This window comes from Sapajus apella, unplaced genomic scaffold, assembly GCF_009761245.1.
Source record: "Sapajus apella isolate SASKATOON/1434 unplaced genomic scaffold, GSC_monkey_1.0 scaffold26, whole genome shotgun sequence".
NCBI lineage: Eukaryota > Metazoa > Chordata > Mammalia > Primates > Cebidae > Sapajus > Sapajus apella.
The window spans coordinates 15119085-15146086 of record NW_022436966.1 but is presented as its reverse complement, the minus strand read 5'-3'; the positions used below and the strand labels follow the sequence as shown (position 1 = coordinate 15146086).

Sequence of the window (27002 nt, the reverse complement as noted above, 5' to 3'; positions counted from 1 at the left end):
TGGGAATGTAAATTAAATAGATCTAGGAAAATAAAGTTAGTGGATGGGAAATTTGGCAATATCTGCATACTTTTTAAAGGTTAAGTCTTTTGAGATATAATTTACAAACAGTAAATGTTACCTTTTTAAATGTACAGTTTGATATGTTTTGACAGATGTATGTATCATGTAACCACTACTGCTGCCAAGATGTAGAACATTTCTTTCCAAAAGTTCTCTCATTCCCCTTTAGAGTCAGTCCCCTTTTCCTGGCATTGCTACCAGCCCCTAAAATGATTTCCGTCCCTATATTTGTGCATTTTCAAGAATGGTATATAAATGGAATTGTAAGGTATGTACTGTTTTGTGTCTGTCTTCCTTCACTTAACATAATGCTTTTGAGATTTATCTTTGTAGGTCGTTAGTAGTTCATTCCTTTTTATTGCTGAGTAATATTTTATTGAAAACTACAATTTATGTTCACCTGTTGATGGCTCTCTGGGTTGTTTTCAGTTTTTGACAATTATAAATAAAGCTGCTATAAGCTAAGCATTCACATACAGGCTTTGTGGAGACATATGTTTCACTTTCTTTTGAGTAAATAGGAGTGGAATTTCTGGGTCATATGAAAGTGTATGTTTAACTTGGAAACTGCCAAGTTAGTTTCTGGACTGATTGTACCATTATACATTCCCATCAGCAATGTGTGATATTTCATTTGCTCTACCTGGTTTCATTTTTTAAACTTAAAGGTCTTTTATTCATTAGAGTTTATTAAAAGTGGTTTTCCAGTTGTTCTAACACTATTTTAAAATATGGCTTTACTTCAGTAATATTTGTTGCTGCTTTTGTCATATATTCCATTTCCTCATGTATTTGGTTTTATTTCTGTACTTTGTTGAATCCCACTGATTTGTCTATTTATATAACAATACGAGGCATAAATACTGATGTGTTAATTTCTGAAGCTTTATAAAATATATTTTAACATCAGGTTGGACTAGTAGTTCCCCATAGTTGTTCTTTTTCAGTGTTATACTAGGAATTTATACAGTATTTTTCTATATTATTTTTCTAGTTTCTCATAAGAGTAATACTTGCTGGCATTTTCATTGAAATTGTGTTAAGTTTTAAAATTAATTTGGGGAAGACCTGATATCTTTATGATGTATAGATGTTCATATAACAAGGAATGTTTTTGTTTTTAGTTAATTTTGCATTAGATCCTTCCTTAGGATTATTTTAAAGCTTTCTTCTTACTAGTTTTGCATATTTCTTATTACACTTATTTCTAAATATTATACCTTTTGTTAATGTTGTCAATGTGGATTTATTATTTCTTATGATTTTTGTTTATATGTATTAAAATTTTTATTTCCATGCATTAATTTTACATCCTGTTAATTTACGGAATTATTTTCTGGTTTGGAGTAGTTTTTGTAATGGTTCCTTAGAGTTTTCTTAGAAAACTGTCATATACAAGTAGATACAGTAGTTTTTCTTAACAGTTTTTGTATTTGATTTGTCTTGTTTAATTGCCTTGTCTAGTACATCCAGTACAGTATTAAATAGTAAGAAAGGTGGTAATCATCTTTTACTCTTCCTAATCTTATTGGAAATGCCTGAAGTATTACCCCGTTAAATGTGATGATGGCTTTAGGACTAAGGTTTGTGTATAGTGTGTGAATATATGTGTGAATATGAGTGTGTGTGTATCTGTTTATCAAGTCAAGAAAGTATCTGTCAACTTCTATGTTTTTGAATATTTTTTATTTTTATTGAATCAGTATTGAATTTTTTCAGAGTCTTTGTTTAGCCTAAATAGAAATAATCATATATTTGTCTCAAATCTTTTAATGTGGTATAATATATTGCTGTACTTCTAATATTGAACCAACCTTATTTTTAAGGTATAAATCTCAATTTGTTATGACATAATATTAGTACAGTGTTGAAGTTGACTAATATTTTATGAAGTGATTTCATATTGATATTCATGTGATATTGATCCATAGTTTTCTAATTTTGTTCTGTCTTTATCATATTTTGGTACCAACATATTTCATTCATAAAAATAATTTAGAGGTTTATTTTCTGTGTTTTAGAACTACTTCTGTTACATTGGAACCATCTGGTCTTTAAATGTGAAACCATTTGATTATTTTGCTTTTCTATGAGGTAGTTACTTGTAATTCTCTACTTTTTTCTATAGAAATTGGTGGTTTAAGTTCTGTATTTCTATTTGAGTATCTGTTGTAGTTGTTTTACATGTTATCTATTTTTTCATATTTATTTGCATGGTAGTCTGCATCGTAGTTTCTTATGACTTAAATTTTTTCTACCTCAATGATTGTTTCTTTCTAGGTATTCTAAATTTTATTTTGCTTTCTTCCTTTTTCTATCCTGGTAAAGGTGGCCAGTAGTAGTCCCTTTTGTTAATTTTTAACAAAGTTCAATTTTGATTTATTGAGATTTTTTTTTCTAATTATTAATTTCTGATTTTTCCTTTATTATGTCTTCATATGTACTCTTTTAATTTTACCTTTGTCATCTTTTTTAGTTCTCCAATTGGGTGTCGTTTCATAAGAGTTTAAGGCCATGAATTCTCCTCTGCTTATTGTTTTCTGTGACATCTAATTGATTTTGGTATATAATGTTTTCGCTCTCTTTATTCTTTTGGAAAGATTGTATTTTTCTTTCACCAGAAAAGTAGTTCAATAGGAAATTCTTAAATTTTTATGTGGAAGGGCCTTTAAATATTGTTTTTATTAATGCCAAGAATTATCACAATATTATTATGATATTGTTTATAGTAATTTACTCTTTGGAATGCAGTGATGCTTTGAGACTTAAAAGTGGATCGTTTTTGTCAGTCTTCCATGTTTGCTTGAGAAAAATATAGTCTTATTTTCAGAATGTAAAATGCAACAAAAGTTCAAAAGCTCTACCTTATTCACTATATTGTTTATGTCATTTGTATCTTTACTTATCAGCCTAAGCAGTTTTGTACTAAGAGTGTTGTTTAAACATCCACTCTTATTAGTGTGTTTGTCTCCTTCTCCTATAGTTGTTTTTTTAAAATTATTGATGTGCTATTAGGTAGACATTTGTTACTATATTTGCTGTGTTTTCATCTTGTTTTATGTGCTTTTTTAAAAATCTTCTTTCAAGTTTTTTAGGGGGAGAGGGACTATTTATGAATGTTTGTAATTTTCTGTTGTAGTACTTACTACAACAAGAGTGGTAGTATCACATTTAGTAGAGGTAATGTAGTTTGTCCCCTATACTGATTTGGTTAAAAATGTAAATTAAGAATTAAAATTTAAAATTAAATTATACAATCATATACCATATTATGACGTTTTAGTCAACAATGAACCACATATACAACAGTGGTCCTATAAGATTATAATGGAGCTGGAAAGTTTCTATAGCCTAGTAATATCATAGCCATAGTAATGTCATAGGGCAACATGTTACTCATGTGTTTGTGGTAATGCTGGTATAAACAAACTTGTGCTGCTCTTTGTGTAAAAGTATAGCACATAACAATTATGTACACTATATAATACTTGATAATAACTGTGTTACTAGTTTGTATATTTATTATACTATACTCTTGTTAGTATTTTAGAGTATCTTCCTTCTACTTATATAAAAAAAGGTAACTGTAAAACAGCCTCATGTGGGCCCTTCAGAAGGTATTTCAGGAGACTGTTATCATAGGAGAGGACAGCTCCATGCATGTTATTGCCCCTGAAGACCTTCCAGTGGGAGAAGAGGTAGAAGACAGTGATATTCATTATCCTGACTCCGTATAGGTCTAGGCTAATGTGTGTGTGAGTGTGTCTTAGTTTTTAACAAGCAAGTTTAAAAAGCAAGAAAAAAATAAATATAGAAAAAGCGTATAGAATGAGGATATAAAAAAAGGATTTTTGTACAGCTTTACAAGGTGTGTTTAAAGCTAAGTGTTACTACAAAAGAGTCAAAAAGTTTAAAAAAAACTGTTTATAAAGTATGGTATGGTAAGCTAAGATTAACTTACTGCAGAAAGAAAAAAAATTTTAAACACATTTAATGTAGCCTAAGTGTACAGTGTTTTGTAAGTCTACAGTAGCATATAGTAATGTCCTAGGCTTTCACATTTATTCAACACTCACTGAGTCAACCAGAGTAGCTTCCAGTCCTGCAAGTTCCATTTGTGGTAAGTGCCCTATACAGCTATAGCATTTTTAAATCTTTTATACAGTATTTTAATGTACCTTTTCTATGTTTAGATATATTTAGATACACAAATACTATTGTGTTACAGCTGCCTACAGTATTTACTATAGCAATATGCTATACAGGTTTGTAGCCTAAGAGCAGTAAGTTGTACTTTATACTCTAGGCGTGTAGAAAGCTATACTATCTGGGTTTGTGTAAGTACACTCTATGATGTTCATTCAATGATGATCCCTGTCATTAAGCAGTGCATGACTATATTAAGAACCATATACTTACAGAAGCAATATGTCTTTAGAAAAGACAATAAAAATCCATTTTAGCTAACTTTTTGATCATTTATTGTGTTAGGCATTATGTTGTATTCTTTAAAAATATTATGTTTATAAATTAGTGCTTCATTGATAAGTAGGTAGATATTATCCTCTTGGACCACCTAACCTAAATGTTTAAGCTCTCTTCGAAACCTTGCTGATTTTGGAATATGATATGGTGTTGAACAAGTGGTAACTAGAAAGGTAGCCTTGTGAGTGCTGATCTAGTATTTGGAAAACAAATGTATCTTTCTGATTTCCTTACTTATAATGGAATTACCAAAAATGATAGTGGTGTTTTGAGTAATGCCCACTTGCTTGTATCTCCCAGTGTCACTTGAAGGAAGTTGATGCAGTTTGAAATAACAACTGTTATTTCAGTGGTGCAGATGCTCTCTTCACATCTAGAAAGGCACCTCTTTGTTGATCAGAGACATATTCTTTTCATGCAACAGCTTATATGAAGCCTTTCTTAATGATTCTGCTCTATACTGAGCTTTTCCTTTTTCTAATCTCCTATAGCTCCTAATGTATATTTTAAGCCTCTGAGCGCTCAGGTCTCACTTGCCTTCATGTTGCCTTACGTTCTGAACTAGAATGAACTCCTTGAGATGTACTTCTTTTATGTTCCTCACAGCATATATATATCTATATATATATATATTTTTATATATATGTATTTTATATATATAAAGAAATATATATATATTTTTTATATACATATATAAAATTTCCTCTAGCCCTTCAAGAAATACTTTATTGACTGTTTAAGGCATGAAGCCAGTCTTGATGCAATATCTGTCATCTCAATGCCAGATATACCTTGATTGTAGCACTCCTTGCCCCATTATGCTGCATGTGTTTCTGTTCTAAAGCTGCCTACTACGTCAAAGAGGATGGCCCTCAGAGGTAAGGAATAATTCTTCATGTCAAAATGTGGAAGTTAGTATACCTGTGGTCTTTAAAAATGCTTGTCACGGTGTCTTCTTGATTCCTGGGAATTGTGGTGGACTGAGTCAAGAGACTAAGTTCTAGTTTCAGCACTGCCATTGAGCAGAATTGCAAATGACATAACCTGTATAGGCTTTGGCTTTCTAGTGTATAAAATATGGGATTTCAACTATGTGATCTCAAAGGTTCCTTCTAGCCCTAAAATTCTGTGATTTTGTAAAAATGTGTTTTCCAGATACTTAAAGCTTATTGCAGAAGGTAATGTTTCTTAATAGTGTTTCAAAAGTGCCTTGCCTATTGCTACACAATTAAGGAAGCTGAAGAGTAGAAAAAAAAATTAGTGATCTGGAAGAAGGAATTGTAATACCTGACCTGTATCTGGTAACAAAATACTTACTTTCAAAGTTCCTAGGATATTTATAGGGCAGGGTCATAAGCCTCATTAAAGCTGCTTGTTTACTGTTTGCTAGAGGGAATTCTAACACAATTTATTTATCAATCATGGTTGCTTGTAAAATGGAGTGTGAATGTGTTTGTAAGAATTTTTCATGGAATGTGCACATAATATGGTCAGTATTTAGAAATAGTGTTTCCTGTGTTGAACATCTATAAAATTTAGTTTTAATCACTTCTATATATACAATATAAAAATTACTTATTGTAATACCTCTATATTATCTCCAGAGTAGTGTTGTATATCTTAGCTTAAGGATGCTGTAATATTATTAGGAGGTACAGCTGGCGAGACTCCTTTGAAGTATTTTGCTATTTGTAGTTAGGGTTATAGTATAGATTAATATACATATTATTCTTTCCTTACTAGTGAGGTTCTGCTATATATTTTCAGGAAATAGTTTCTGTGATTTTAATTATTTGGACTTTTAAAATTAATATTATATGAATTTTAAATTAATAGGATTATTTTAAAAATATATACTTTCACTGAATTTTTCTTTGTCCCAGTAGAACTGTTATATGAATATGTTATTTTTGAACTTTGATAATTTGCCACATACCTAGGTTTCACAGATCAGTTCTATAAACTGTTTTAAGAACTGTTTACTTGTTTTAAAGTAAATTATAAATATCATTATATCTAAATACTTCATTATGTATACATATCTAAAAAACTAAAGACAATTTACTATATTATCAGAATTGTAATTACTACTTTATTTATTTATTATTTCTGAGATGGAGCTTTGCTCTGCCACCCAGGCTGGAATGCAAAGGTGTGATCTCGGCTCACTGCACTCTCCACTTCCTGGGTTCAAGTGATTCTCCCGCCTCAGCCTCCCGAGTAGCTGGGACTACAGGCGTACACCACCAACGTGCCTGGCTAATTGTTTTGTGTTTTTAGTAGAGTTGGGGTTTTACCATATCGGCCAGGGTGGTTTCAAACTTGTGACCTTAAGTGATTCGCCCACTTTAGCCTCCCAAAATGCTGGGATTACAAGCATGAGCCACTGTGCCTAGCCTGTAATTACTACTCTTAACAAACTTCCCAGTCATTCCTTAATGTAAGGTGCAGTTTTGTCTTCCATTTTCTTATGTATCCTAAAATATGAAAATATAGAAATACAGATAATTATTCTAATCGTACTCAAACTCTTTTTTCCTTTTTTTGTGACTTTTTTTAGTGGACTTCTTTGTGCTACACTTTCTCTTTCTGTAAATCCAGCAGTCTAGATCATGTGATTTCTTTGGTCCCTTTTATTTCTCATGGCCTCTGACTCACTCTGTAGAACTGGTTGTTAGCTAAAATCTGATTTAGGAAACTACTGGTATAGAACCAAGTCAATGTGGTGTCTTTGATATATATGTACATCTGGAGAGCATGTTTCTTGTCTGATAAATAGGAAAGCAGTGATTGTGTTTATTTCAACATATATTTCCAGAAGCTGGTATGGAGCATGGAATATAATCAGCACTCAGTAAATAAGTGATGAGGACACAATGAAAAATTAAAAAGATTAATGCATAAATGAATTTATTAATTAGTTAATCACTGTTCAGGAGTAATGGGTCAAGCCAAACAGGTAGAGCTAGATATAGTGTATATAGCCAGGTACAGTAAGTCATTTGTAGATTTCCTAAATTCCCATTGCAAAAGATCAGGCGAGTGTATCAAAAGATCTTTACTATTTAATAGAGCCATTATGACTATTTCCTTGCAGGAAACTCTGTCAGCACAGTCACATAGAGAAACTGACACTGGGAACTACTGTGGGTTGAATTGTACCTTCTCAAAAGCTTTTAAAGCATTATGAGGAAAAAGCCGTCATATATTAATATTAACCCTGAATGTAAATGGATTAAATGCTCCAATTAAAATATAAAGATTGCCAGAATGGATTTTTGTAAAAAAGTGAACCAACTATGTACTGGTTACAAGAAACTCACCTTGCTAGTAAAGACGCTTATAGACGGAAGGTCAAGGGCTTGAAAAAGATATTCCATGCAAGCGGAAACCAAAAGCAAGCAGGAGTAGCCATGCTTATATCAGATAAAACAGGCTTTAAATCAAAAACAGATAAAAAAAAAAAAGGCAAAGGAGGTTATATTATATAATGATAAAACAATTCAACAAGAGGATATAGCAGTCCTAAATATACATGCCCCCAACTCAGGAGCCGCCAGATTCATAAAACAAATACTATAAGACCTAAAGAAAGAGATAGCAATACAATAATAATGGGGGACTTCAACACCCCACTCACAGCACTGAATAGATCATTGAGACAGAAAATCAGCAAGGAAACTCTAGATTTAAATTGAACTTCAGATCAAATGGATGAGACAGTTATTTGTAGAACATTCTATCTGCAGAATATACATTTTACTCTATCTGCAGAATATACATTTTACTCATCAGCACAGGAAATGTTTTCCAAGATAGACTACATGTTAGGCTTCAAAACTAGCCTCAATAAATTTTAAAAAATCAAAATCATATTAAGTGTCATCTAAGACCACGGTAGAATAAAACTAGAAATTAATACCAAGAGTAATTCTTAACTATACAAATACATGGAAATTAAACAACACAATTCTCACTGATCTTTGGATCAATGATGAAATTCCGATAAAAATTTTAAAATTTTTCCAAATGAATGAAAATGGAGACACAACATATCAAAGCCTTTGGGATACAGAAAAAGTACTGCTAAGAGGGAAGTATATATTTTTAAATGTGTACTTCAGAAAAAGAAATCACAAATTAACAACCAAACATCCAATCTCAAGAAACTAGAAAAACAACAACAAACCATACCTAAAGCTAGCTGAAGAAAATAAATAGCAAAGATCAGAGCAAGACTAAGTGAAATTGAGACCAAAAAAAAAAAAAAAAAGAAAAGGACAAAGGATCAACAAAATGACAAGTTTGTTCTTGAAACACAGAAACTAAATTGGTAAACTACTAGCTAGACTAAGCAAGAAAAGAGAAGATCCAAATACACATAATCAGAAATTTAAAAGGAGACATTACAGTTACTACCACAGAAATGCAAGAGATCATCAGAGACTCCTATGAACAACTATATGCTTACAAACTAGAAAACCTAGAGGAAATGGATACAGTCCTAGAAACATACAGCCTCCCAAGATGGAATCAGGAAGAAATAAAAATCCTGAACAGACCAATAACAAAGTAGTGAGATAGAACTGGTAATAAAAAATCTTCCAACAAACAAAAAAAAGCCCATAACCAGATGAATTCATAGCCAAATTCTACCAAAAGTGCAAAGAAAAACTAATACCAATCCTACTGAAATTGTTTCAAAAAATTGAGGAAGAGGGAATCCTCCCTAGTTCATTCTGTAAAGCCAGTATGAGCCTTATGCCAAAGCTAAACAAGAACAACAACAACAAAAACCTTAAGTTCAATATCTCCGATGACCATAAATGCAAAATCCTCAACAAAATACTAGCAAAACAAATCCCACAGCACATTAAAAACAATACACCATGATCAAGTAGATTTCATTCCAGAGATGGCAAGAATGGTTCAACATAGGCAAATCAATAAATGTGATTCATCACATGAGCAGAATTAGAAACAAAAACCATATGATTATTTGTATATGCAGAAAAAAGCACTTGATAAAATTCAGCATCTCTTCATGACAGAAACACTCAAAAAATTAGGCATAGAAGGAACATAACTCAAAATAATAAAGGCCATATAAGCCAAAAATCACACTAAATGGGAGAAAGTTGAAAGCAATCTCCCTATAAACTGGAATAAGACAAGAATGCCTACTTTTACCACTCCTGTTTATCATAGTAGTGGATATCCTAGCTAGAAAAATCAGGCAAGAGAAAGAAATGAAATATATCCAAATTTCAAAAGAAGTCAAATTATTTCTATTTGCCAACAATATGATCTTATATTTAGAAAACCCTAAAAACTCTTCCAAACAACTCTTAGATTTGATAAATGAATTTAGTGAAGTTTGAGGTTGTAAAATCAATGTACAAAAATCAGTAGAATTTCTATATACCAGTAACAATGAAGCTAAAAACCAAATCAAGGCAGTTTTATTTACAATAACTATAAAAATGAAATAAAATACCTAAGAATAACCAAGAAAGTGAAAGATATCTACAAGGTAACTACAAAACAGTGATGAAAGAAAATGTAGATGACACAAACAAATGGAAAAACATTCCATGCTTGTATATCAAAAGAGTTGTTAAAATGAGCACAGTGCCCAAAACAATCTACAGATTCAATGCAATATCTATCGAAATACAAGCATCATTTTTTCACAGAATTAGGCAAAAATCAGTCTGAAATTCACATAGAGCTAAAAAGGGGGCCTGAATAGCCAAAGCAGTCTTAAGCCCAAAGAACAAACCTGGAGGCATCACATTTATACTACAAATTATACACAAGGCTATGATAACCAAAACAGCATGGTTCTGGTATAAAAATAGACACTAGATCAGTGGAACAGAATAGAGAACCCAGAAATAACCTACAGCCAAGTGATCATTGATAGAGTCAACAAAAGTGTACACTGGGGAAAGGATACTCTGTTCAATAAATTGTGGTGGGAAAATTGGATTGTCATTTGCAGAATAATGAAAATGGACCCCTGTCTCTCACCATATACAAAAATCAACTCAAGATGGATTAAAGACCTAAATGTACGACCTGAAGCTATAAAAAATACTAGAAATAAAACAAGGGAAAGCTCTTCTGGACATTGTTCTAGGCAAAGAATTAACGACTAAGATCTGAAAAGCTTAAGCAGCAAAAATAGACAAGTGGGACTTAAACAGAAAAGCCTCTGCACAGCAAGAGAAACAACCGAGTGAACCGACCAGCTGCAGAATGGAAGAAAATATTTGCAAATGATGCATATGACAAAGGGCTAATATCCAGAATCTATAAGGAACTTGACAAGAAAAAAAAAAAACCCTAATAATAAGTGGGCAAAAGATATGAACAGATATCATTTAAAATAAGACATACAAATAGCCAGTAAGTATATGAAAAAATGCTCAACATCACTAATCATCAGAGAAATGCAAATTAAAACCACAGTGAGATATAATCTTATACAAGTCAGAGTAGCAATTATGAAAAAGACAAAAAATAACATGAACGTGTTAGTGGGGATGCAGAGATAAGGGATTACTTATACACTGTTGGTGAGAATATAAATTAGCACAACCTCTGTGGAAAACAGTATGGAGATGTCTCAAATAACTAAAAATAGAACTACCATTCAAAACAGCAGTCCCACTACTGGATATCTACCAAAAGGAGCAGATATCATTGTATCAAAAAGATACCTGCACTTGTATGTTTATTGCAGCACTATTCACAATAGTGAATTATGGAATATGGAATTAACCTAAGTGTCCATCAATGGATGATTGGATAAAAATGTTGTGTACCTGTACTATGGAATACTATTCAGCCATAAAAAGAATGAAATCCTGTCATTGCAGCAACATGGATGGAACTGGATACTATTATGTTAGGTGAAGCAACTTAGAAACATAGTCAAATACAAAATAATACTACATATGGACATAAAGTGTGGAATACCAGTCAGAGATTTGGGAGGATGGAGAGGAGAGATGAGAAGTTACTTCTTGGGTACATGTATGACTTGTGTCCTTATAAAAAGGGGAAATTTGAACATGGAGACAGACATGCATGGAGGGAAGACAATGGGAAGAGATGAGGAAAATACCATCTATAAGCCAAGAAATGCCTGAGATACCAGAACCTAGGAGAGAGGCGTGGAAAAGATTATTCCTCACAGCCTTCCAAAGGAAGCAACCCTGATGACACCTTGATTCCAAACTTCTAGACTTCAGAACTATGTGGCAATACAGTTTCATTGTTTAAGCCACCAGATTGTGATGCCTTGTTACAGCATCCTTGCAAAATTAATAGAGGAACATAGAAGTCTTTGGCTGGAGGTTGATATAATAAAATTTCCAACTAATTTTAATATAAATCTCAGGATAGTGTTCTGTTCCATGTAAGTTGCTCACACGCTAGCATGAATACCAGTACACACACACACACACACACACACACACACACACACACACACACGGCTGTGGGCACTAGGACAGGAAAAGAGAAAAGGAGGGGAAAAGGTGAGAACAGAGGGCAGAAATAGATATCTACTTTATTTTGCCTATGGCCACTCCAGGTGGGACCAGACCAGATAATGTTTCTAAAATGATTTGTTTTACACGTAAGCCCTCCAAGCAGTTCTTTAACATGTGGGTTGGGATCTCATCTTTATTATATAGTCTACTTATTTATTCTAAAGTTGTATTCTTATACAGGATCAGAAAGATGATATCAAAAGAAGGATGTTTGCCTTCTCTTAATCCCAGGCAAAAGGTTTGATAGAAGGTTGGAACTATTTTCTAGAGTTGTATTTTATGTAACTTTCAATTTTCAGAATTCAGTCTAGGAGATGAGCTCTAGAATCAGACTCCTTGCATCTAAGTCCTGGCTCTACCTCTTGGTACCCCTGTGTTTTTAGCCAAGTTATTTCACCTCTTTGATCTGTTTCATCAGCTAAAAATAAGGATAATAGTTATCTTACTCAAAGTGGCATTATAAGAATCAAATTATTTGTGACATTATAAGAATCAAAGTGGCATTATGAGAATCAAAGGATTTAAACATGTACAAGTCTTTGACCAGCATATGGCATGTAGTAAGCACTCAGTAACAGCTAGAAAATAATAAAATATTTTTTATGATTGGTATGCTGATAACAGACACCTTTTCATATTTTGCTGTATAAGAACTCTTTAGATTTATGAAACAAGACATATTCTGATTAGATAAAGAAAATGGTAATTTATTGGACTTAGTATATAGTTCTTCTCAGGTATATGGTTTGATGATAGAATCCCTCTAGTTATAGGAAATAGAACTATAAGGGTCTAATTTCTATCATAAGGAGAAATGTATTTACACTTAACTAATGTATATACTCTAAGTATACTGGTGGTCTGTTTAAATCACCTATCCCCAATAATAAAGTTTAGTGCCCAAGAAAGTTTGTGCATTTGAAAAATTAATGTTTGACTGTCTACACTCAGTACATGTTTATTGAGTGTCTACTGAGTTCCACTGGTTATACTTCTATTTCTAAAAGTTAGACGCATACATGACCAAATAGCAGTTTATGTACAAAATATTTGAGCATCCTGCTTCACAAAATATTACATATAGGCTTTTTTTTCAGTTAGTGTGGGAAAGTGACATTTCTGAATTTTGAATTACTCCTTGAACTGTGTAAATTTAACTGATTAAAAGGTACCCTTTTTTAGTGGCTGTTAAAAACCCTAGAACTCCAAGGGGCTATGCAAGTAGCACTATTGCTGGAGACCTCAAATACTGTCTTTGAATTTAATAGAATGTGTAGTTACTTTAATGCACATAGGCTACTTCCAATGCTGGATAGTTGTGTTTTCTGTAGACACAGCCTACATACGTTGAACCTTTTTATAATATAACAATGACAATCGAATTATATCAACTAACATTTTGCGAGAGTTTACTGTTTACAGATATACTAGGCTCTCATAATACTTACTGATATACTGAAAAGTCTTGATTAGGTTCAGATTTCAATCAGACAAAGAGAAAGACCATTAAGTAGTTGCAATCCAGATTCCCCTCTTCCATTGCTTTATTTATTTTGTTAATGTACAAACACAGGTTATATGTTTTGTTAGGTTGGAAATTGAGAGTATCATAGGCTTTTTCCTTATAATCCTTGAGAACTTGTGTTGAAAGGACAAGTTAGACATAGACTGTAATTATAAAGATTTTCTATAATAGGTAAAGGTATTTTTAGTAATAAGGCAACTGCTAGTCTATGAATTACTGAGTGAATTTTCCCCAAAAGTCTGGAAAGCCTATTAAGTCACAGTCCTATTTAATCCAACAGGCTTTGATGTTTTGCTAAAAGACCCAGGTTAGAATAGAAAAGGAGATCATGAGATCAGAATGCTATTGTCATTTAGAATATTACTACATATACCTTGAGGTGTTTTGTTTTGATACTTGAATCTATAGCAGTATTCAAGGCAGTCATAGTCTTGGTCCTGATGAGGCAGTAGATGGAATGAAGTAGTAATAAAGGCACAGCTTTTCTGGTGGTTGTTCAGCATAATGACCTCATGAGCATGTCATTAAGTCTTTCACTCAGTAAATACGAAAGTGATAAAATTTTCAGTTTGGAAATATGAGTAGATAGTTATAAGTTCTAGGAGGAAAAAAAGATCCAACATACAAAGCAGATTATTTTTAAGAATAAGCACATGTTGCTTCCATCAGAAAATAGGAACTGCTTTTTACAGCTCAATAAAACTACAGTTTTGAAAACTATTATCTTCATGCTTATTCTAATAAACTTCATATTTGAAAAGTAAGCTAGCACCTCTTTAAGGTTGTGTTACTTTGTCTAGACTGAATTGTGATAAAGCACTATTATCATTTGTGGGGTTTTATTATTAGCAAACATGGTAGGGAAATTGAGGAGAAACAAAAAAGTACTGTAAGAATCATTTTCTTACCAAACAAAAAAGTACTTTCTTGTATGATAATACAAAAAAAAGTACTTTTCAGTACTTGGGCGCTACTTTCTCTTGCAATAATACAAAACACAAATTTGCATCAAGACAGTAGCATCTGTGAGGCTACATCCATGTTTTACCAGATATGAGTGATTCTTGTGAACATAAGCATGTGGCTGCTTCACTTTGGTCATATAGTGGTTTTTATAAGTGTGCATGTAATTTATTTTGAAGATTTTTTCATTATGGTATCTTTTGGAAAAATAGGAAAATATTATTCCCTATTCCAGTAAGATAAATGATGGCTTTTTGTTATAATGAAAAGCCTTTAAAGTTGCCGAATACATGTATATATCCTTCCCAATGGGTTTTTCTTTTTTACTGGTTGAAGACCTTTTATTTATTTGTAAACCAGTTAACTACAATGCTGTTCATACTGTAAGGTAACTGGCATTTTTCAGTTTCCTGTGAACTGAACAATCCCTTCAGTTTCAAGGTCTTCACTCTTTGCACATGGTATTTTCTGGAACAATTTATAGAGTTTAATAAGTGTTGTCTAGCTTGTCATTTTTAAAAGTCATGAACAGTGACTTTCTTCCTAGTATAATTTTCATAAGTCTCTCATTAGGAGAGCTTAATGGACACATTTCTCATTGCAGCAAGGTGTGCTAATTAAAAAGATTTAATTGTACAAAATTGTCCAAATTGTAATAAGGTATTGTACAACAGAAAAAATTAGTTTATCTACTTAATATTGTTCTTCATAAGTGACCTCATTTTGAGAGCTGTATATGCATCTATTCTCTCATGAATCTTCATGGTGGACATAAAATAGTGAACAAATGTGATATAATGCATGGTCACATCCCAGTGGACAATGACATTTGTTCACATTGGTGTCCTGCTTCTTTCTCTGCCAGCTCCAAATGTCTTTCTCCCTTTCTTTGGCTTATATTCTCCTACCTCTTTTATCAACATGGTATCAAGCATTGAGAAATGTTTCCATTTGAGCCAGTCTGGCCGCTTGCTACTGAGTGTTCTTGGCTGCGTGAGAAGCAGGAAAGGAGCAGATTTTACCCTTGTTAGGAAGGAGGTCCTTTACTTTTTTACATCAGCCATTACTCTGTCACTCAGTCCTTCATAAATGGACAAACCAGGAACTAGTTGGATTAGGGTGTTAGTCACCAGTCAGCTAGTTTGCTTTTGGTACAAAAGTGATTAAATCATTTTCTTACCAAATCTCCCCTTCCTCTTAACTCTCTCTTTTTCTATTGATTAATAGATAATTAATTAAGACCCAACTTAAATGTTGCTTCTTTCTCTGAGCCTCCCTATTAGAGATAACCTTTCCTTGCTGTAAAATTTCGTAGATTTTATGCTTCTGTCAGAGTATATGTTACCTTTAGGCCTGTAGAGGTGCTTATGCCATCTCCCTTTCTTCTATGTGGGGCATATGGAAAATATCAGAGAACTTCTGGTCAGACTGATTTAGGTTCAAGCCTCAGCTTTGCCAGTTAGTAGAATTTATTTGTTTTACATAGATCACCTAACCTTATTCATTCTTTTTTCTCATTCTCAAAAGATCTTAAAATAACTTCTTAGGGTCATGAGGATTAAATGATTGGACTTATGTAAAGCATTTAATACTCTGACAGCATATATTCAATAAGTGTGCATTCATTTTTCTCTTTTTTGAAGTTTGCATTTCCTGTTTATTATGCTTGCAGTCAGGTATCTGTTAAGTTTGGCACCCAGGTATCTTAAAAATTTAATTCAGTTTGTCTAATTATTAAATCAAAAAAAATTATTCAAACCAACTGTGCAGAAGGCCTTAGAGCAGGTGCTGTTATGGATACAAAAATGTATATACAACATTATCCTGGTCCCTCAATTCCTAGGAGCCTATGGCCTTTAAAAGTGGAGCCAAAGCCTAAATTTAAAAAAGCTAAATAACTTTGTACATTGTTAAAATAGCAAATTCATGTGGACAAGGTGAAAACCCAGTAAATTGCCTTGTGCTTAAAAGGCTCTGTATTTGTCCACTTTCATGATGCTGTGAAAAAAAAAAAAAAAAAAAAAAAACCCAAGACTGGATAACTTATAAAGAAAAGGGGTTTAATTGACTCACAGTTCTCCATGGCTGGGGAGGCCCCACGTAACTTACTATCATGGCAGAAGGGGAAGCAAATACGTTCTTCACATGGTGGCAGGAGAGAGAAGTGCCAAGCAAAAGGGAGAAAAGCCCCTTATAAAACCATAAGATTTCATGATAACTCACTATCACAAGAACAGCATGGGGGAACTGCCCCATGATCTAATCACTTCCCAGGAGGCCCATCTCTTAACACATGGGGATTACAATTCAGTTTACAATTCAAGATGAGATTTTGGGTGGAGACACAGACAAACCATACAGGATCTACCCAGAAAGGCCCTTCTCTTGCAACTCACCACAGAGAGAGATTATACAGGATTCTTCACACACACACACACACACACACACACACACAGACACACACACACACACACGTTGTTTGTTTTTGTTTTGAGATGGGGTCTTATTCCGTTGCCCACAAAATCACAAGGTTCTTTTTAGTCATTAGCTTTATCCGTCCATCTGGAAAAATAAAGCAGTGTAAAAGCCTACAAGCATCAGGAAGCAAAGAAAACTGAAAATACGGGCTTAACTAAGTGCAGAACTTGAGAATATGGCATACCCATATACAAATCTAGCCAGGTGAAAAAGGAAGGTGATTTTCTAGATGGGCTGCTTAGTATATGAAACTTGTGTTTTTCATGATCATACTTAAAGGCTAATTTGTTTTTCATCTTCATTCCATTCTTAAGGCTCTGATTTATTGACCCCTGTGTCATAAATTGGGGAGAACATGTATATACATGTATTCAGCAACTTTAAATGATTTTCTTTAAAACAAAAAGCAATCATTGATCTCATTTCAGTAGAGCATAAAAACATACTCCTGTTTTTTCAACAAGATACCATAATGCAAAAATCTTCATAATAAATTAAATGCATATTCACAAAAATCACTATATGATGAAAAGGGAATGAAGCATGGAATGAAGCAGCAGCATGTTTATGTTCATAAGAATCATTGATATCTGTTAAAACATGTATGTGGCATCACAGATGCTACTATGTTTTGATGCAAATTTGTGGCTTGTATTATTATACAGTACTTTTTTGTTTCTCTTCAGTTTCCCTACTCGTTTGCCAAGAACGGTGTTCTCGGGGAGGCTGATACTGAGATAGAATTAGGAGGGCAAGGGCTTTTTGGAGACAGGAATCTAATACCCATGAAAGATAAAAGGGGAGGAAGCAGGATTGAACAAGGAAGGATTTCAGAGTGGGATGTTGATATGACCACTTGTGAAAGGAAAGGGAACAAGAGGCAGAATTGAGGAAGGAGAGCTTCAGACATGATGCAGATCTGACAAAATCTCAGTGCCCCCTCCCGACATTGGGGAGCTCCAGAGCAAAGATTGCCCATTAGGAAAGACCCCACCTATGTAGAAATGGTCACAAACTCTCTATGATCGATTGCTCAAGAAGTGTGTGGCCTTGGTGCACATGCTGTGGTAGGTCCCAGTGGCTCTGCCCCTAGTGAGTGTCAGCCTATTGCACTCCTCATAAGTGAAGGGCCACGTCTTTCTTGATGGGATCACACCTCAGTGGCTTTAACACTACCATTTAAATCACAAAATATCTAAATTGAAAGCCCATAAAAGCATTAGTTCATATTAGGTGTTGATTGGAGGGGTTGAGAAGTTCACTAAAATAACAAAACCCTTGTACAGACTGGACTTAGTGTGGGGTGGCTTGCATTGTTTGGGAATATATTATTTTTCATCTGTTAAATGTCAATAACATCCATTTTCCCTATTTACCTCACAAAGTTTTTTTAAAAAAATAAGAAAGGTGAGAAGAACGAGTACCATGTGAGAGTCAATACAGTGTAATAGAAAAATCTCTGTGTCAAGGAGAAGGAAAGCAGGTAGGGCTGTCCCATGTACTCATGGAGAAGGGAAATGATTGCTACCTTCAGAAAAAGTACATAAAAGGAAAGTCATTTGAAATACATTAGGGAGGCTGGGTACACCAGCTCACGCCTATAAAGCAGCACTTTGGGAGGCTTAAGCAAGAGGATTGCTTGAGCCCAGAAGTTCAAGACCAGCCTGGGCAACAAAGTGAGACCCCCGTCTCTATATTAAAAAAAATAATAATAATAAATGCATTAGGGAATAATTATTTATATATTCCTATGGCTACTCTTACTATAATACAAATAATCACGCCTACCCGATCCTGGTATGAATCTTGAGTTTTCTAGACAGGCTTGTTTAAAACTAGGGGTACTATATATATTTACTATTAAAATGAAAAATATTAGCCAGTTGTCTTTGATTTCATAGAAAAAAAAAGGGGGTAATATATTTTTGAAAAGTTGAACTGAAACAAGTTTTATTTTAGATTAGAGGTTGGCAACTTTTTCTGTAAAGAACCAGATAGCAAATATTTTAGGCTTTTATGAGTTCTGTGGGTCACATATGGTTCTCTGTTGCATTTTCTTTTCTTTTTCTTTCCCTTTACAATTCTATAAAAATGTAAAAATTATTCTTAGCTTTAGGGTATATAAAAATAGGACCAAGACTGTGACCCCTACTGTAGATTTAGTTCTACATAAACTCATTTTTTACTTCAACATAATTTCAGAGTTGACAGAACCCTTAATTCTACATTGTATTTTTTAAAAAGATAACAGAATTTGGAAGTCGTATAGGCCAGAATTCGAGTCCTGCTTTCATCCTTTACTAGCTCTGTGACTTGGGCAAGTTAGTTAACTGCTGGGATTCTCAGCTTTCTTATTCATATGTAAAATAAAACCAGTGCTACCAGGGTGGATGTGGTTGTCTGGATTCAATGAAATAATTTGGAAAAGTACTTTGTCCAATAATTATTAGATAATAGAACCTCAAAAAATATTACTTCATTTCTTCCATTCCTTTCCTTATTTGATAATATTTTCTAGATTCCCCTCCCCCATACCTTCTTTGTTCTAGTAAAATTTTAGACTGTGTATCTCTAGCAAGTTATCTTAGTAGAACTCTCAGTGTGACCTAATTGTAGTCTGTAAGGATGGTTAGGAAACTTCTCTTCACTCTCTCTGAAGGGTCACTGGGATGACCTGACAGTATAGTAACAGGAAAAAAAAAAGCCTACAAATTTATTGTGTACATGGACACAGGAGTCCTGAAAATATGAGACTCAAAGAAGGTCCAGATGGTTGAGGCTTAAATACCCTTTTCATATGGAAGAAGGAAGTGGGGAAGTATATGCAGTTTTAGAAGCAAATGGCTTTTGAGGGAAATGAATGAGCCCAAACAACAGACTGTTGGCCTAGGACAAAGTACTGAGCTCTGGGGGACATTACTGCAAATTGTGGGAAGCGGAGGGGTAGAACTCTGCTATGAACACAAGTTGTCTCTTAGGTAATCTCTCGGAAGTACCTTCAGAAGAATAGAAGAAAAACCTGTCTGGGTGTGGTTATGACTTTTAATCTTTCCTTTGGTGACTAATCTTTTCTGGTTATTTGATGAGATTCCTAGGGAAGGAGTTTTAAGACAGTTGCATTTCTTCTGGAAGAACTTCCCTTAATCAGATGATGGAACTTCAGAGAGAGCCCCTCCTACTGCTTCCCAAAAGAAAGAGGATGGTAGAGACTGGGAGCAGAAGTACAGAGACCTTGGTCCTGAGGCTTGTTTCTGAGGCCTTTCAGTTTCCTTTCATTCAAAGTTCTTAGCATGCCAAGGTGCCTTAATTTGGAATATTATTTTCTGAGCCCCAACAAGTCAAATTAATTTGTCAACATTTTGATTATTTGGGACAGGTTATTGACTTGACTTCTTCTTACGTATGGTTTCTACTCACCAAAAGCAATCACTCTTAGATCTCTTTGGTAGTGCCCCATAATCTGTATTTTAAAATTATATTAACATATACTGGTGGCAAAACTTTTATGAGAATCTTAGAGAATATTTCCTAGAATTTCCTGAAGGATATTTATATTCCTTTATGTTTATATAAATATTTTGAACCCTATGCTAAGCTGGTGGATTAAAGTCCAAACTAGGAAAAAAAGATGTATATGAAGGTTGAGAGTGGGGATGGATGTTCATTTCGCTAAAGGAGTCTTAACTCCACTGTTTTGTTCAATTGCTTTTAGTGATTATTTGAATCCTACCTGTAACTTCCTATTAAGACTACCTTGACATTTCTCGTTGGTTGGAAAACAGCAAGTGGTGGTGTTGGAGAGATTACTTTCTTAGAAATCATGCTCCTCAAGGTTGTACTCATGCATGTTCTAAATTGTTTTAGGTCTGAAATACTTATGGACTGAAATAGCAAATAGCTAATGTATATCTTCTTTGTTGTACTGTTAGCTTTTTGTCTTTTTTTTTTTTTTTTTTCAATGAGACAGAATCTTGTGCTGTTGCCCAGGCTGGAGTTCAGTGGCACAATCTTGGCTCACTCAGTCTCTGCCTTCCGGGTTCAAGTGATTCTCCTGCCTCAGCATCCCGAGTAGCTCAGATTACAGATGTGTGCCACCACACCTGGCTAATTTTTGAATTTTTAGTAGAGACAGGGTTTCACCATGATGGCCAGGCTCGTCTCAAACTCCTGATCTCAAGTGATCTGCCCACTTTGGCCTCCCAAAGTGGTGGGATTACAGGCATGAGATACCATGCCTGGCCAGGTTTTTATCTTTATATTAAATATAAATCCTATACTGCCCTTCAAAGTTTGAGCAATCTAGCAAAACCCAGAGGCCTGTAGCTTAGTGATGACAAAGATAGCCTTAATATTCCCCTTAGCTTGACACCACTTGATAGGCTTCTTCCTGACTGCAGGCCCCTGACCTCTCTTTCTTAGAGCATTAACATAAGAATACTTGAAATTGTAAATTCTTTTCTTTCCCTTTGAGATATAAGTTTTCTGTCATCCACCTGCCACTTGTATAACCCAAGATGGTTATTCTTTTGCAGGATATTAGTCATTGTGGGAGGTAGGAGCCTTAGCACCAATTAGCAAGCGTAGATAGCATGATCACATTGACCAGCCTCACTATAACATCCTCTGGTACTTTTCTACTGTATCACCCCAGTGCTTTTTAAAACTTCCACCTTTTGTTTCATTGAAGTTTAGTTCAGACTCTTCCCTATTACACTCGCCTCTCTCCTATTGCAATAGATTTGAATGAGGTCTTATGTTTTTAACTTGTCTGGTACTATTTCCCTTTGACAGTGATTGAGAATAAAAGCTCTAGAGTCACAATTGCCATAGACACCTGACTTCATTTTACTACACAAGCCCCATAACCTCACTAAACTTCTGTTTCCATATAAATAAAATGGAGATAATGGGACTTAAAGGATCAGCAGATGTAAGGCGCTTAGCATACTGCTTGGCACATAGTAGGCACCTCATAAAATTCAAGTCTTATTTCTTTGTGCTGGTGAGTATATAAAAAGCTTCTTAATAGCTCTTTTTTTTTTTTTTAAATAGTAAACTAGTATATTAAAATACGATACCATTTGTGTAATTATCAATATGTCCCATTTTGGGATATCTGCTTTGTAATGTGAAGCCTGTGTAGTTCTTGGAATAAAGACAAAAATGCATCAGAAACAGTGAAAGCAAGCAACCTGTTCCATATTTGATCCTGATGTGTCTAGTTGAGTTAGGGCAGAGAGATCAATTACTTCTGAGGCCATGTTAAGAAACAGCATCTGTGGGAGGGAGAGACAAAGTGAAATATTTGTTTTCAGACAGCCTTGCAAGTTACTCCAACACATCTCTGTGCTGTTTATATTTTAAAGTTTAAAATATCTCTTACTGAGTCTATCCTAAAACCAAAAACTTAAACTAAAATTCAAATGCAGACTTTCCTTTTAATAGATCTATTTTAAAGTGCAGATTATATTGTAAATACTCTATTGTCTCGAAGCTGCATTATGAAACACTGCCTAAATCCTTTAATTTTAAAGAAATGTATGTGAAATGATACATTTTCAAAGTTGAAACTGCTTTCTTTTTCTGGGGAGGGGGAATGGTAATCATAGTTGGAAACTGCTATTTTCTGACTACACGTCACAGTAAATGTCTAGTCAAAACACTTCTCCATTCAATGTATGCTGTGTCTGTAAAACTACTTCTCCCTCTTTCTTCTCCCTCCAAAAGTAATCTGAGGTAAATTCACTTGAATTGCCATCTAACTTTTAACAATCTGTATTCTGTTTGGAGGCCCTGTGTGCGATCCTAACTGACTTACAAAGGTAGCAGTGATGATATGGATTCGTATGAAAGGTCAAAAGTTCTGCATCCGTGTTCTATTCATAAATACAGATGATAACATGATGGTGTTTTTTGTGTCTTGGTTGAGTCATTACCTCTTACAGTCTCTTCACTATCATTATGTTTTCTGTTAATGGAGACTCATAACATTAGGTTTACAGTTGACCTATGACTTGCCAGGGTTAAGGGTGCTGACCCCCACTCTCCTGCACAGTCAGAAATTTGCATAATTTTAATTTTTGACTTCCCAAAAACTTTACTAATAGTCTACTGTTTTCCAGAAAGCCTTCCTGATAACATAAACAGTCAAATAATACTTATTTTGTAGTTATATGTATTATACATACTGTATTCTTACAATAAAGTAAGCTAAAGAAAAACTGTTAAGAGTATCAAAAGAAAGAGAAAATATGTTTACTGTTTATTAAGTAGAAGTAGATCATCAAGAAGGTCTTCATCATCTTCACGTCGAGGACGCTGAGGAGGGAGGGGTTGGTCTTGCCATCTCAGGTATGGCAGAAGCAGCAGAAAATCCATATATAAGTGGACCTGTGCATTTCAAACCCATGTTCAAGAATCAACTTTATACTTTTAGAATGTTTGCTCTTATCCCCTCTTCCTGCTTGAAATAGTTTTATGTTTCAGGGAGGGGTTACAGGAAAAAGCAAAGCCTCCTCAACTGTGTGAATACAGATAAAAAGACATATTGTGGTTTATGATGTCTAGATGCCCACCTGGAGGGAAGGGAATTTAGGAGCAAAATAAAAAGATTAAAAATCTAAGTCAACTCAGAAATAAGATACGCCAATGATGAAGAAAGGATTTAAGTTGGAAATTTGTTATGGCCCCCCAGTTGTACATATTTTATCCTAAGGCACCATTTGGTTTAATAAAATGTAGATCTGAGGCTGTTCTTAACCTATCAGTTTCTTAAGACTTAATTATAAAGGTTATATTTTCAGAGGACAAAGGCATTATTCATTCTTCTGTGCTTGTCTTCCAGGTTTATCTTGCAGATTATGGACTTTCCTACAGATATTGTCCCAATGGGAGCCACAAACAGTATCAGGAAAATCCTAGAAAAGGCCATAATGGGACAATAGAGTTTACCAGCTTGGATGCCCACAGGGGAGTAGGTGGGTTTCTTTTTTCTTCTTCTTATTTTTATTTCAGAAGAATGATTAGAATCAAGGGTAATGAGGCTGCATGCAATGACCTTTGCATAGTCAGTTTGAAGCATAAGAGCACTGGTGAGACTTTTATCAAAAGTAGTGAATTCATGTTATGCCAATGAGTATTTCTTCTAACAGTGGAAAGAAATATAGACTATGATAAGTGATGAAGGAGCAAAAATGTGTCAAATAAGCAAAACTTGATGCTCATTTTGGCCCGAAAACCACTAGTTTGTATAGGTTAGACTTGGAGGTCAGCGCTGAATATTTATACTGAAATGTATGTTACAGATTTGGTAAAGTTGCGCATGGGGCAGGCACAGTGGCTCATGCCTATAATCCCAGCACTTTGGGAGGCTGAGGCAGGAAGATCGCTTGAGCCAGGAGTTGAAGACCAGGTTTGGGCAACATGGTGAAACCCCATCTCTACAAAAAAAATACAAAAGGGGTAACACTTGCCTGTGGTCACAGCTGCTCGTGAGTCTGAAGTGGGAGGAGGATTGCTTGAGCCTAGGAGGTTGAGGCTGCAGTGAGCCATAATCATGCCTCTGCTCTCCAACTTGGGCAACAAGTGCAAGGCCTTGTCTCAGGAGAAAAGAAAAAGGTGCACATGTGAACGGTTATTCCTGTTTTTCCATTGTACCTTTACCAAAGCTTTAGAAGATATCATTTCTCAACAATAAGGATATCTTTTCTGAAACTATAAAGTGTTAATTTGTGGAAATCTCTCCCAGTCGCCTTTCATATATCTTACTTATTTAAACTCATTTTGATGGTATTGGAAACACATTTGCAGGTAAATTACATACATAGTCCTTTTATTGGATATTGATTGTACTGCCTTGCATTCCAAGGCAGACTTAATTCAACAATTCCCTAATTAGTTAAAGTCATAACCTATGTCTTGTATTCATTTACCATTAATTAAACCTTAGCTGTTTATTACACTGCAGTCCAAATCCAATAGCCGACCCAGAAAGCCATGGAAAAGGAAGTAGGAGGTCAATATTGAAAATATATGGTGCTGAGTCCCACTGATGGTTGCTTTGTTCACAATCAATATGGTCAATGCAACTGTACTTTCTTAGTTGCTCTGTCAGCAAGACAAAAAGTCAATTCTGTTATGCTAGTGAAAAAATGGTAATTATTGAAAAACTTTGGCTTTCAAAATTATATTCTTTGTAAACTTTGTTTATAAAAGTATTTTCAAATATGCTAAACCAAACAATTTTTAAACAACTTTGAAAGGACCACATTTTCACTAAAAGTCAATTAGATATTTGCACTTCTTAATGGTTGTTGAACTGTTACTCTAAACTGATACTTTCTAACAAGTTTTAGTTGGTGAAAACAACTGTGTATTATTGCCTTTTCTATTAAAAGGACCATTGACCATGTAATGTAGAGGGTCCTGATCATTTTGCAGACCATTAGAACCCATACTGGCTTAAGGTAGGACAATGAAAAAGTAAAACAAGTATACCTTATTCCTTTCAGAAAGATTCATAGGTGGCATTTTCCAAAATGGAAATTAGCTTTTATATTCCTGATCAGAGTAAAATGAATGACTATATTTTTTAAGTATAGTTTGGTTAGAATAGTAATGATCAATTAGAAATTTTGTACTGTTGTATGATTTTTCAGTACTCACATTGTTAATAAATTAGTGAACATTTAAAGATAATCTGGGGGCATATATTAAGAAATGTGAGAATTAAATAAGAAATTTAAGAATTAAATGCTCTTAGTGGTTTTTTTTTTTCCTAATCTAAAGTTCTTTCACTATCAGTGGATTTTGTTTGTCATCTTTGCCAGATTTATTCTATTATACCTAATGGAATTTTTAAAAACGGTACTTTTTTTTTTTGATAATGGTATAACTTGGAAATTCATCATACAGGTTCTTAAGCATTGGTCCAGTTATATTAATAATGATACCAACTTATGTTTGAATCATTTTTTCAATTGGTAGCTCTAATACTGCTGTGATCTAGTTTAGAGTATTAGAATTGCTAAGAAACCACTGTGATTGTGGAAGGAGAAGTAGAGTTGTTACATGTTGGTATGGTCAATGTTTGGACTGTGGTAAATCTGAAAGACCTTTTCAATTAATTTCATTGTTTAGGGTGTCATTTTCATTGAAATCTTGAAAGATTTCAACACATTTTTATTTTTTAGTCTACTTATATTTTTATTCGAAAATCTTAATACATGTTGAATATGTTGGTGAGATTTCACCACCCCTCAGTCTTTGGGGAGAAGACTGAACTGAGAATGATCACAGAAAGATGGTATTAGGTATTACATCCCTGGGAGGTATATTCAAAGAAGAAACTACATTAACTATTTTTGGGATTTGCTGAAAAGTTATATGATAGAATGGATATTCATTTTTATCAAGGATTCCACCAGATTCCTATAAAATAGTAGATTTTCTTAAAGCATTTTAAACAGGATTTACACTAAAATTCTAGGCGTATTGATATATATATGTAGATATAGATATACACATTACATATATATGCACATATGTACACATATATACACACATATATAGATATATACACCCATATATATATTTGCTGACATTTTAATGTGAAGTTTTAGTCTGGGATATAAAATGGAAGATTTGATATCCTCAAATGTTTGAATATGTTTACTCCTATGTTTTACATTTAATTTTCCAAAGTAAAACATTTCAGTTGAGGATTTTATTAGAAAATAAATAATCATTTAGCCATATCTAGAACCTGTAATAAACAGTGCCATAAAGCTTATAGGAAAATGCAGGTCAGATTCATAAATATTCATGTGTTTACTTTCAATACAGTCACTATGTAGTTTAATCTCAGAAAAATCTGTTTTTCAGTCCAACTATGAGATCAAATAAATACTGAGGAAAAATAGTGCAAA

At 34.0% G+C, this 27002-nt stretch overlaps 1 protein-coding gene across 6 annotated transcripts in view; it reads left to right on the top strand.

Annotated features, from left to right (window-relative positions):
• VRK2 (VRK serine/threonine kinase 2) overlaps positions 1 to 27002 on the top strand; it is a 108436-nt gene that overhangs the window by 48500 nt on the left and 32934 nt on the right. For all 6 annotated transcript variants that reach the window (XM_032292071.1, XM_032292072.1, XM_032292067.1 and 3 more), the window contains exon 8: positions 23921 to 24053. In XM_032292071.1, the coding sequence (XP_032147962.1) occupies positions 23921 to 24053 (133 nt within the window). The remainder of the gene's footprint in view (positions 1 to 23920; positions 24054 to 27002) is intronic.